The sequence below is a fragment of the Gobius niger genome, assembly GCF_951799975.1.
Source record: "Gobius niger genome assembly, chromosome: 8".
Lineage (NCBI taxonomy): Eukaryota > Metazoa > Chordata > Actinopteri > Gobiiformes > Gobiidae > Gobius > Gobius niger.
Window position 1 is genome coordinate 32,052,543 of NC_136859.1, and position 13,292 is coordinate 32,065,834.

General features: G+C 41.0%; 1 protein-coding gene across 1 annotated transcript; it reads left to right on the forward strand.

The window, feature by feature from the left end:
- The first annotated feature begins 7,285 nt into the window (after window positions 1-7,285).
- hapln2 (hyaluronan and proteoglycan link protein 2) lies at window positions 7,286-11,820 on the forward strand. The gene is made up of 6 exons (XM_079562140.1): window positions 7,286-7,517; window positions 7,588-7,676; window positions 7,943-8,299; window positions 9,119-9,235; window positions 9,302-9,484; window positions 11,316-11,820. Exons 2-6 carry the CDS (start codon window positions 7,607-7,609, stop codon window positions 11,591-11,593), a joined length of 1,005 nt encoding a protein of 334 aa, XP_079418266.1. The 5' UTR covers window positions 7,286-7,517; window positions 7,588-7,606; the 3' UTR covers window positions 11,594-11,820.
- The last annotated feature ends 1,472 nt before the right edge of the window (window positions 11,821-13,292 follow it).

Below are 13,292 nucleotides of genomic sequence, written 5' to 3' on the forward strand. Positions count from 1 at the left end.
CACATCCATACATATACAACATACCCATGCATATCCATACAGTAGGTACACATACATGTAAGCAGTATTATAATGTGTCAGATTTTTTTTTATTATTATCATTATTATTATTATCATCATTATTATAATTTATTTACAATTCATTGGGCCATTGGGCACTAACATTAGACTGGCAACACTTTAATCCCTCTTGATTAACATGTCAGCGGGTGTCAGGTAGCTGGAAAACACTTAACAAGCAGTCCTTCATATAGAGCGTTGCCTGACTTGCTTATCAGACTACAAAATAATAAATTACAATGAAGAGGTTTGAAAACGTTCTGAACCCAAAGTGCATAACTCATGTTAAAGCACGTCGCTGAGATTACAAGTACAGCAAGTTTGTAGTTAACATAGTTCAGAGTTCAAATGTAAGTTCAGAAAGTTCAGCTCCAAATTCATCACTGCGAGGAATGCAAAAGCTGAAAGAGCGCCCGTATTTCTTCAAAGTGGGGAACCGGGTGACCCTGAGTGAGACAACAGGCCTCTCAGGGCTGTCACGAACTCTTTCTGGACCAAATCAGTCACATTCACCCACTGTCACTCACTGCTGCCTCCGGGACGAGGGGGTAACTGTAGGAATGTTTTTTTTTTGGGAGTGGAGCGTGTCTTTACAGGGAAGCGGAAGAAGTACAGTGAAAGAGCGGGTCCTGTCTGCCGCCTCCGCCCCACCGTGTGTCACCCTTTTCAACAGGGGAGTCACGCACCGCTGCATCACATGAGGGCTGTGGGCCAGGCTTCCACTGAATGTTCAGCTTCTCAAGGGGACACATGCAAACACAAACATACTGGGAACAGTATACTTCAGGAACTTTTGGAAGAAATTGTACTTCTTTGAGTAGTTTTATCATACGGTACTTAGGCCTGTCACAATAACAGATTTGAAGTTTGATATATTGAGGCAGGAAAGTATCGAGATAAACAATATTATTGACTCTAACGATACTAGATACTGTCAGCTCTCAGGCATAAAAATGACAGTAAACCTTTGTTCTAAAAGTGCATCATCATATCCTAAAATACCACATAAGCTGCAATAAACAGGAAATATATTGGAACTCAATTTGCTTCATCTAGATTTCAAAGTTTTACCAGGTGAAAATGGGGGGATGCTAATAACTGTACAGACGATAAATATCGTGCCCAAAAATGTATCGTTTATCTTATTCATTGATATATTCATTGAATATTAGGGCTGCAACTAGCGATTATTTGGTAATCAATTAATCTACCGAAGGTACCAGAGAGATGCAACTATGTCTTGAAATTCCCTCTGATTATACTTTGTATTGTTTTATTTTGTATACTTTACTGTAGGGAAATTTGTCCTCTGCATTTAACCCATCCTTCGATGCCGCTGGGGCGACCCGTAAGGAGCAGTGGTCGATGGCAGTGCCGCGCCCGGGGACCCATCTCCATGATGTGGAGCCAGGCTGGTGGTCAGAATCACCTGGCTGGAGGATACATGTTTTTAGTGGTAGGAGAAACCATAGTACCCGGAGGAAACCTACACAGACACGGGGAGAACATGCAAACTCCACACAGAGAGGCAGCATCCATGGGGGAATCGAACCTGTAACCTTCCAGCTGTGAAGCATAGGTGCTAACTGCTGCCCTACCGTGCCACATGCAAAGGAGGAGGAGGAGGAGCACTTGCGCACTGGGGAAAACTCTGTAACAGCAGCGGGGCAGCACCTGATGCCGCTCAACCGCCAGCTCTACCTGCGCTCTACGCCGAAAGGGAAACAGTGCCACTTCCTGAACTACTTGCCGACCCAGCTCGCCCCAGAGAAAACACGATGAGCCGATCAGAGTCAGTCTGACAAGTTTGATGAAGCGCCTGATCACATGGATGAGGCAGGCGCCACAGACAAACATCCAGGAGACACCAGTATGTTTTCCAAAGGGGTTGGCAAAACACACTACTGTCAGCCATGTGTGTCCCATAACACATGAGAAAATGTATCAAAATACATCACACCAACCACAAGTCTGTGACACTGGGCAGACTTTGTGCCTGAAAGTAAAAACCAAAATGAGAACTGGGTGCCTTTGTAGCTATAAAAAAAGTTTTTACAGTTATTAAATGTATTTCACAGTTACATTTATGAAGTGGGAAGTCACAATTAGTTTTTGGGACGTTTTAAATACTGATGGAATGAATCCTGGAGCATCATAGAGTTAAACACCCAATCAGCCACTGGGTCACTGAAAGGTCGAAAACACACTTATACTAACTTTGTTTTTCTTCAACTGCCACGTGCATAATGAACCTTTAATACTTACTTTTTTTTTAAATGCAAAGGACACTTCTGGAATGCTATCTGTTACACAACAATCTACAAGAAACTGCTTTTCAGGAGGAAACCTTCTTGAGCATGCTGAGCTCTTGAAAATGACACGGAGAGAGTGTGCACGCTACATGCAAAACATTTCTCCAGGAATGTTTGCAACGAAGGAACATTATTGCATAGATTAAAAAAATATTCAAATATCAGATTTGAGAAACATTAAGCAAAGGTTAAAAGGCAATATCCAAGAGGTTTAAATATGTAAATGTCATGTTGCAAACAGACTTGGCGCAGAAAGAGCTCATCCATCACTAGCAAGAGCAGGGAAATACCAGAGTAGAGTGCGGTACAGAGTTTACCTCCGGGCGGGAATAGCTAGCAGGCGCGCGTAACTTAACCGCCAACAGAATACACGCTAGCAAGATCACGAGGCCAAGGAGGCACGAGGAAGTGAAGGAAGTGTTCACTGGTTCTTCTTACAGCAGAGGGCAACATTTCACCGGATTATGCATCTGTGCACCTGATCATTACGCCTGGTCATATAAACAGCTTTAATTTGCGTTGATATTTGCTGTTTTATGCATGTTGATGATGATGAACCCAATGACTGTAAGCATCTAAATCAGTGGTGTCCAAACTTTTTTCACTGAGGGTCACGTACAGAAAGAAACAACTGGGCCGCACTCAGTAAAGTTCAGACATATAACTTGACCTCTATTGTGTTAAGGCGAGACACTGCAGGTGAATAGGGAAAAAATGTATATTTACAGATATCAATTTGAAACTGTTGCTGTAGATCACTGACATAAATGTGAGAAAAAAATACATTGCAAGTTTTCTGTCATTTTATCTTTTCATATAAGAACAAGGTGTTTTATGCCTAAAAATGCCCCAAATTTCCCATAATAATGGATAGAGCTACATTCAAACTTATGGTTTCATTTTATTGATGAATGAGTTACCGAGACTTTCTCCTAGGGGGTTTAGGATTTCTTGTTTAGTTTCAAAATAATCTGTTTTTTAGTGGAAAATTTTGTAAAAATGTAATTTTTGCCTCATTTTTTGACATTCAAAACTCAATAAATGGGGCTAGGGATTAAATAATAGAATATCCCTCTGAAAAAATCTTCCAAATATTGTTCAGTGTAAGCATGGAAAATGTTAAGTCTTTAGGTCGCCACAATGACAGAAAAATGTGTTTTGAGAAAAAGGCCCTTGATATTGCATTGTCTCATATAAGTCTATGGGGGAACATTGAATCAGCGCAATATTTAAACATGTTATTGTGAAGATTAGGCATATTTTCTGTTTCGGGGTGAAAGCATGTTCAATTTGGCCCAAAACCTGAAAACTGGAAAAATTTAGTTTTGCCTGTAGTGTCTCCCCTTAAAGTTAGCAAATTCGATTAAAATTCGATAAAAGTTGACCCGCAAGCCATAGTTTGGACACCCCTGCTCTAAATCTGAGAAGTACAGTGGCTGCCTGTTACTTTTTTCTCTAAAGACACTCTCGCAAATAACAGGCACAAAATGATCTATAGTCGTAGTATTATCTGCTTGCCACCTGCTTGATGTTTTAATTAATGGTTTATTCGGTAACGCTTTATATTAAGGTGTGCTCGTTTAGTATTAATAAGGTATTAATAAGCATTAATAATATGATAGTTAAGTTTGAACACACTGCTTATTATACTTTTATCTGTTGACACAATAAAAGGCCATTAATAATACGCTTATTCATAGCCAACCCTAAACCTATCCCTGACCTTAAACCTTACCCTAACCCTACAATGATTACTAATGCTTATTAATACTTGATGAGCACACCTTAATCTAAAGCGATACCGTTTATTCTATTCAGATTTTAATCAATATAATCCAGTCTTAAAATAGTAGATACATACTGGCATACATTGGCATCACTGGAATGTCAACATCAACACTCACAGTGGCTATATCATGACCCTGACAAAAAAAACTGTAACCGAGGATGCTGTCTTGGTGGAGAGTGAAACGTTAGTCCAATTGTTTTGTTTTACCCTCAACTAGTGTTAATGTCGTCGACTAAAATATTTAGTCTTAATTTTAGTCAAAGTGTTATTTTTGACGACTAAAATTAGACTAAAACTAAATTGAAAGTTTCTCATGAGACTAAAATTATGACTAAAATCTCCAGATATTTTAGTCGACTAAAATAAGACTAAATAAAAATGAAAAGGAGAGACTAAAATCATCCAAACGTCTATTGACCGTCTGAAAGAGCCTCAGATCATGGAAATTCACGACTAAAGGATCAGCTCTGAGCTTTGTTCATGTGGAGCAGCTCCATGAAGCAGAAGAACCAGATTAAATATGATTATAATGAATATTATCAATGCAAAGTCGACTAAATTCGTCTTAAATTTAGTCGACTAAATTTACTTGCAATTCTAGTTGACTAAAACTAGACTAAAATTAAAGATATTTTTTGTACTAAAATTAGACTAAAATCGAATTACATTTTCGTCAAAAGACTAAGACATATAAACATATAAAATATGTTGTCAAAATTAACACTGCCCTCAATGAAGATTGAATTAACCGAATAGACTGAAAATTTACACTGTTTCATTTGACTGGAAGAGCGATTACTCCTGGATGACTGAGAGCCTACACAAACTATAGTCCTAATGCTGTCGTTTAGCATTTGTGTCTAACTTTGCATGTAAAACTATATGAACTGAGAGCCCCGCTGGTCAACCCCAAGGTCAAACGAAACACCTCCAAAGGCGGTCGAGAATGACCGAGCCCAGATCCTGTGGGACTTCCAGATACAGACGGACAGAATGGTGATGGCGAACCAACCGGACGTTGTGGTGGTGAAACAAACAAAGGAAAGCCGTTGTGGTCGACATAGCAAAACCAAGTGTTGGCAATATCAGGAAAAATGAACACGAGAAACTAGAGAAACACCAGGGGGCTCAGAGAAGAGCTGGAGAAGGACTGGGGGGGGTGAAGGCACCAGTGGTGCCCGTGGTCATTGGGGCACCCGGGGCAGTGACCCCCAAACTGGAGGAGTGGCTACAGCAGATCCCAGGAAATACACCAGACATCTCGGTCCAGAAAAAGATACTGCGCAGGACCCTCAAGCTCCCGGGCCTCTGGCAGAGGGCCCGAGCTTCAAGGAAAACGGTACCACCCAGGGGGTGAGATTTACTTTTTTGTTTTATAATAGTCTATACAAATAAAATGAATAATGATCAATGCAACAGAGCGCAGGCATATGTGACAATAAGGGCATTGGTTCAACATTTCACTGCAAATAAACCTTTCGTGATATATCATAGTAAGAATCATGATTTTTGACTTTGTGGCAGCAAGTCTAAGTAAAGTTTGTTGTTATTAATTCATATAGATATAGAAATAGTAGGCAACAGATTTAATTTTGGCCACTTTAAACATATAACTGCAATGAGTTAATTTATTTTCCAGTACATGTCTGCAAATAACTTGTGTTCCTCCTCCTACTGAACTACTCCGTACAGTCGCCTCTTTTAGGCCACTCGCTGATGGAGGACAGTTCACCGTTGTCTCCTAAAGGTGTTTGGGTGAATACTAATTACCGAGCAGAAAGGGTCCCATTGATGCCGGCGCACAATGGAGAGGCAGCGCAGGCACAAGCTGAGCGTCGCTATTATTTCATGTTTTTTCCGCATTGCCCCGTGTTTGTGTGACCGCTGGCTCTTGTCACGGCTCACAATATGGCCGTTGTGCCCGTGGCGCTGCGGTGGAAACTGGAGCTTCCTCTTCTGTCCCACTGCCCCCAGAGCGGCGTGGGCACAGGCCCGGGCGCAGCTGAATGCTCACTATAGTCCGTATTGGCAGCGGCGCCCTGGGAAAGGGAGGCACACAGAGGCTTGTTGTGCAGCGGGTTCAGAGAAGGCTCATCACTGTATCGGGCAATATGTTGCGGAGTGGAAGTGGCATACTATTGTGAAAGCTGTTGCAATGTTTGATTTGAGGACTGGGGCAGACAGGGGAAATACCTTCAGTCGTAGCAGCGGGGCTAACTGGTTTAATGAATGAGTGAACCGATTGACAAATGCATTAGGAGCGAGGAAGTGCTTTATTTGTCGTTATGCAATTGTACAACGAAAATGCGTGGATCCGATGTTGGGTTAGATTCTGTGCATCGCCATTGTGGGTCAAGAATTGTTTTATGATCTGTTAAGCTGCTTGTGGACCTTATTTCTCTTTCCAAGATACTAGTATAGCTCTTCGATGGGAACAACATCCGGGCACTTTTGCCGAGACCCTGCACTCTCTGGGTGAAAACAGGGAGATTTGTTGTTGAGATCGGTTGGCAGATATAAAATCTCAGATCTTTTGTCGTTCTGGGAATAAAATATTTGAAGCTGGAGATCAGTACCACAGGGGAATGACCAGTCTTGCTTACAAACACATGAGTTGACTGTCAAAAGATGATCAGGAGCCGTTTTATTCTCAGTGGAAAAATATAAGAGCGTGTTCATTGATTACTACTCTCTGTCGAGTGTCATCATATTGTATCATGCCCTTTGTGACTTCTTTCATTTGCAAGTATTCAAGCTTGTTAAACATGCTCAGCATTAGGGCTAATTAATGGTCCTCTGGGTCTGAAAACACACATGAATGATAGCAATACCAGCAGGGCTTAATTTGACGCATTCCCCCAATTTTCAGGGTAAAGGATCCGGGAAATATTTAGGAAGATCCGGCAAAGATTTGATCTGATGTAATGGTGTGTAATGAGAGTGTTTTGGCCTGTTCCCCGGATCCATCACTTCAGACCTAAAGTGATCCTTAAACTACAAATTTACAAATTAGGCACTAAATACCAGCAAGTAGATTAGCTGCTGAAAGAACCATTGACATTTTGCTTCTGTGCCACCCAAAGGGGGCGCTAACCTTCTCAGCAATGTAGATGTTGCTCCTATCCATGGAGCTATTTACATGTTGTTTACAACCAGTGCACCGTGTGACCCCAGAGCAGGGACAGTCGGAGGGCGTGGGGCTGCGCTCGCAGAGCGGACTGAATGACGATGATTTTCCTGCATCAAGATTCCAACAAACTTCGGTTTGATTTCAAGCTCTCATCACAATCAAGGCCCACGCACGAGGACGTGATGGTAATTCTACAAAGGACAACAGCATCCAATGAAGACTGCAGGTAAAGTGTGCTTTTATAAACATGCTAAATGTTACTATTGTCAGACTAGTGACAGTTGTCTTTCATGCAGAGGTTAAGCATCTCCCATAATGAGGTCTGCTGGGATTGTTCTTTTTATATCGAACTGGTCATGGATCATGTCAGCGCCTGCACAAACAGGTATATTTTTTACTAACTATTTTCAGATTTTGTGGCTGTAACACACTTTTTGTAAGGTCTACAACTTTCTTTCATTTTGACAGTTAGTTCATCACATTGTCAAACCACGTGGCAACTTACTTTGTTTTCTTTTTCTACATTTTTATGAGTCTGGCTTAGATTACTACAGTACATGGAACATAGATATTTCAGGGTAGGACTTAGCATAATATAATCCCCTTAAAGCTTTCTCATGAAGTAATTATAAAAACATGACTTGATTTCAGAAACCAAAGAGTTGCAGTATCTCCTGGAGCCCCCGGTCTACGCTGAGGTGACTGGCCGCCGAGGGGACAATGTCACGTTGCCGTGTTTACTGAGGAACAAGCCCAAACATTACAAAGTGAAATGGACCAAACTGGACTCGGCACCGATTGGAACAGAGAACATTGTCATGATACAGAGCGCTCATGGCTACAAACCCTACGGCCACCTGGGAAAGCGGGCCTTTCCCCGGAACGCCCACCCCATGGACGTGTCCCTCCAACTCAGCCATCTGCAGCTAGAGGACGGGGGCAGGTACCGCTGTGAGCTCATCGACGGCATTGAGGACGAGAATGTGGAAGTCCCGTTGAGCATTGAAGGTAAGGAGGAGAAGGGACTGATCAACAAAATCTTTATGTCTGTGAACGATGTAAAGGCTAAGATTTTAGGGGGGAGGCCACAGCGAGAGTCAAGACCAAGAGTCATGGGCAGGTGAAGAGCGATATGACTTTCGGCAAGCTTATACTGAAAGAATGTAATGGCCAAGATCCAGACTCTCAGCAATCAAGATTCTGTGAAGGTATTACCTCTTACAACTTAGTCAAGGACAGGGGTTTAGTCCAAATCCAAACTTGAAGAGTGAAGTCTGAGTCCAAAAGGAGGCGAAGACCAAGAAGTTCACAAGTCAATACCAAGAAGACTTCGGGAAACCATTGAATTGCCATTTATTTACAAAGACACTTACTAAAGGTGACTGAAGAGCTTTCCAATCAAATCCCATCAATGCAAAGTCAGAATAAAACCATCACACAGTAATAAGTAAGAACTCATATCTTTGGGAACTGGAGGAAGTCAAGAACCTTTAGGAATCAAGACCAGCGCTGATCTTTGTGCCACCATGGAAAGGCCTCCTCCAGTAAATTTTATACATCCAATCATACAGAGTGTTTTAGTCGGGTTTAGTAGTGTAAATAAGCACAAATGTAAGCACGCAAGTTTACCAGAATGCTGGAAGTCTTATGTTAAAACATTCTTTTGTCTGAAGCCTTTGCGCCACCCCTGCAAAGATAAGTGCCACCTCAAGGTCTGGACACGCCCCTAGTGGCCAAGACCAACACTCTAAAGTCAATCAAGTGCAAATAACCACTGGAAACACACCCAGAAGTAGCTGCAAAAAAAAACTTTTGTTCTTCTTATAGGATTAGTGTTCCCATATCAGAGCAGACACGGCCGATACAGATTCAACTTTCATGAGGCGAAGGAGGCCTGCACTGAGAACGATGCAACTTTAGCCACATATGACCAGCTGTACAGAGGTTGGTAAATTCTACAATACAAACTTACATTTTTGCTCAAAGGCTAAAGAATACGATTTCGTGCAGCCTGGACGGAGGGCCTGGACTGGTGTAATGCTGGTTGGCTCCATGACGGGACAGTCCATTACCCGATCATCCAGCCAAGAGCGGCCTGTGGAGGAGGGCTCCTGTCGGGCATCCGCAGCTACGGACCCAAGGACAGGAAGCGTGACCATTTTGATGCTTTCTGCTTCACCTCATTAGCTGCTGGTGAGTCATTTTTAGGTTTGTGTTTCTAAAATTGTCCATGAATAGGCCTGATTTGAGAGAACTATGTGTCTTTTGTCATGTACGGCTGATGAAGTTTGTTAGCATCAGGTAACAACTGGGGCACTTCTAAGAGTAGCATCATAATCCAGACCATTTCCCACTCTTGTAAGGTTAAGGCTTCAGTTCAGACGGCCAAGATTTCTTTATCAAACTGAACGAGACAGTAACCTTGCGTTGCTAGCAGGATTTTAGCAACATCGGAACGTTCAATCACACAAAAATCCATCTTGAAAGGCTCGAGGTGAAACGTGTGGGATCAGATCCACCGGTGTTTTGGATCAATCACATTGCCATGAGTGAGTGGGTTTCACAAAACAACAGGAATTTTTTTCAATACTAAGTGACAACACGGAGACGACGGTAAAACACTAGTTATGCTACATACAAACACAAAGGATATTTTTAAAAACTAAATATTTAATTGCTTAAAGGGGCTAGATGCAAGTTGGCCATTTTATACTCACTACCGCCTCCTCAGCTTCTATGTTAGGCTCGTGCATGACGGCACTTCAACTTTAGGAGTGACAGTGCAGCTCATTCTACACATTAGGACAGTGCTGGAACATGTAGGGGGAGGAAAATACATAATGTTAACATTTTTAAACTCTGTATAGTCCCTTTAACGTGGGCATATATAGAGCTACAAATGGAGCTTAAAATTGACTTAAAAACATTATTTTGGGTGCCTCAGCATTGGTATTTTACATTTTATAATTTAAAATAATGTCTCTGTAGCAATTATGTAGTAACAATGAAATATGGGCTCAATAGCTGGTGAAAACTATGACTCCTCCTGCTGGCAGCTATAGGAACAAATTATTGAAAAATGAGCTGTCTATTTTGCGGCGTGCTGGTTTACAGCTTCAGCTCGGTGTGATGAACACACTTTGAGGGCGGAATGGCTCATAACCAACATAATTTATAGTTTAGGCTTTTTGGCAATTGAATCGTACAGAACGAGGCGTTGACACCGTAGAATAAATAGATCAAACTTAACAGCTTTGCCCAAGGATTGCTCAAAACTGCATGAATTAAGTGAAATACTACTCCAAGTATCTTGGTCGAGGGAACATTGTTAAAACATTGTTTACATGTTAGTGTGTCATTTACATGTTAGTCTGTCATTTACATGTTAGTGTGTCATTCCCTCCTGAAAAACATGCCTCGAGTGTTCAATTCATCTATTTTAAATACTTTTGTAAGAAACCCCTGGCTTATGTCGTCTGTACTCATTTATATACCCATAAAAAAAAAGAAGAAATTTAAAAGCAACAGCGTACTGAAGGCGGAGTGCTCGTGGGCGTGCCAGGCAGGCATAAAGCTTCTTAAAGAGACAGAGGCAAAATCGCAGTGTCAGGAACTGTTATGCTATGAGGGAAAATTCTTTTTGATATCTGCTGCATTTTCCAAACAACTTTGGGTAGCATAGTTATTTGAGTATGCTATAGAATGGTACTATGTGCCTGAAAAAAACATAATACCCCACCTTTAAAGGTCAATTTTGCAAGATATATTCACAATAAGTGATTTGCTGGTTGTGATTGGCTAAAACGAGGCATGTTTCCAATAAAAGTCTGACCTCTTGAACGTTTTAGCACCTTTCCAGATTGATATTACTGTACTAATGTTACTTGCAATTAAACATGTGCCTAAAATTAGTTATTTTCCACACCTGTACATTTGTCACTATAAACATTTAAAATCCATATGAATCTGTGCATAAACAATAAAGTTGAGTATTGCTCTAAACTGTTTAATTTTGCTTCCGTAGGATCGGTTTCCTACGTCCGAGGCTCCTTCTCCTACACGCAGGCGGAGAGCGCTTGCACACAGAAGGGAGCAGAGCTGGCCCTCGTCGGACAGCTGTACTCCGCCTGGCATTTCCATCAGTACGACCAGTGTGACGGCGGCTGGCTGAGGGACGGCAGCGTGCGCTTTCCCGTCAGCAACCCCAGGGGGCGCTGCGGGGGGCTCCCAGAGGCCGGGGTGCGCTCGTTCGGGTTCCCAGACAAAAGGACACACCTCTATGGGGCTTACTGCTACAGGTAGCGAGGAGACGGCATTACCTTTGAGCGCGGGCTTCTGAATGTAAATGACTATTGCAGCAATCGCTAACCAATACGGAAGAATATATATAATATCAGTGTCATTGTATTAAATATAACTAATATAAACCAGATAAAATATTTTGTCATTACTTTGGTGTTGTTTTGTGTGAAATACTAGATAAAAGATGTGATGCCTGCAAGAAATTCCCAGTGCATTTACGTAATGAAAACATAAATTAATACATGACACATGGCGTTACTATTTCTCTTCTTTATTGCTCATCCATCAAACTCCCGGGACGTTCAGTTTTCAGGTTTTTGCATTATGTTGTCAGGAAATAAGAAATATGACACGCTACTAGATTTCCCAGGCAGAGCTGTGGTTTCAAGTGTGTTTAAACTTGGCACTGTGCCTAAGTTCATTTTGATGTAATTTAATATGTACTGGGAGATACTTGTTGATAAAAAAAAAAAAAGTGTTCAACCTCCAGCCAGGGAACATTTAGTAATAAAAATTCAGTGTATTGTTAGAATATAGGAATGGACAGTAGGTTTAAATGACAATCTCAGTACACGGAGGTGGGTTTAGAGAAGCATTACACTCACTGAGAAATGTGTTGTTGTACTGTACGAGATGGACAGAAAGGGTTAATTTGGATACAAAATTATTACAGTAAAGTGGATATATGGGGCTTAAGGGGAGACACTACAGGCAAAACTCAATTTTTTCAGTTTTCAGGTTTTGGGCCAAATTGGTCTCTGAACATACAAGCTTTCACCCAGAAACCACAACATATACCTAATCTTCACAAAAACATGTTTAAATATTGCGCTGATTCAATGTTTGCCCATAGACTTATATGGGAGAACACAATTTCAAGGGCCTTTTTCTCAAAACACATTTTTCTGTCATTGTGGCGACACTATGTCCACGTCAGTCGGACCTAAAGACTTCAAATTTAACAGCCTTGGACTGAACAATATTTGGAAGATTTTATCAGAGGGATTTTTTATTATCTAATCCCTAAGCCCCATTTATTGAGTTTTGAATGTCAAAAAATGAGGCGAAAATAAAATTTTTACTAATTTTTCCACTAAAAAACAGCTTATTTTAAAACAAGAAATCCTAAATCCCCTCTGAAAAACTCTTGGCAACTCATTTATCAATAAAATGAAATAATAAATTTGAATGTAGCTCTATCCATTATTCAGATTTCGTCGCAGAAAAGATGGGAAATTTGGGGCATTTTTAAGCAAAAACATCTTGTTCTTATATGAAAAGATAAAATGACAGAAAACTTGCAATGTATTTTTTTCTTACATTTATGCCAGTGATCGACAGCAACAGTTTCAAATTAATATATGTAAATTTACAATTTTTTCCCTATTCACCTGCAGTGTCTCGCCTTAAAAATAAAAACAAACATTCTAAACATTAATTTGGCGCCTCAGCACACATATTTTATAATTTGACATTATCTCTCTGTAACAATTAAACAGTAACAATTAAATAGGGCTGGTGCAGACTTTTTCTGGGGCTCCTCCTGCTGGCAGCTGTGAGAATAACCTATTTAAAAACTGACTTCCAGTTTTGATTTACAGGGTGGTTTACGGCTGTAGGCCTGATAAACATTTTGATCACAGAACGGCTCAGAACCAATTATAATGTTGGATTATGGGTTTTAAAGATGTGGAGGACA

Excerpts from the sequence above, each read along its gene's own strand:
- hapln2 (XM_079562140.1), top strand. The coding sequence starts at position 7,607 with ATGAGGTCTGCTGGGATTGTTCTTTTTATATCGAACTGGTCATGGATC. Across the intron at positions 8,300-9,118 it reads AGTCCCGTTGAGCATTGAAG|GATTAGTGTTCCCATATCAG; the intron begins GTAAGGAGGAGA and ends TTCTTCTTATAG. Across the intron at positions 9,236-9,301 it reads ATATGACCAGCTGTACAGAG|CCTGGACGGAGGGCCTGGAC; the intron begins GTTGGTAAATTC and ends GATTTCGTGCAG.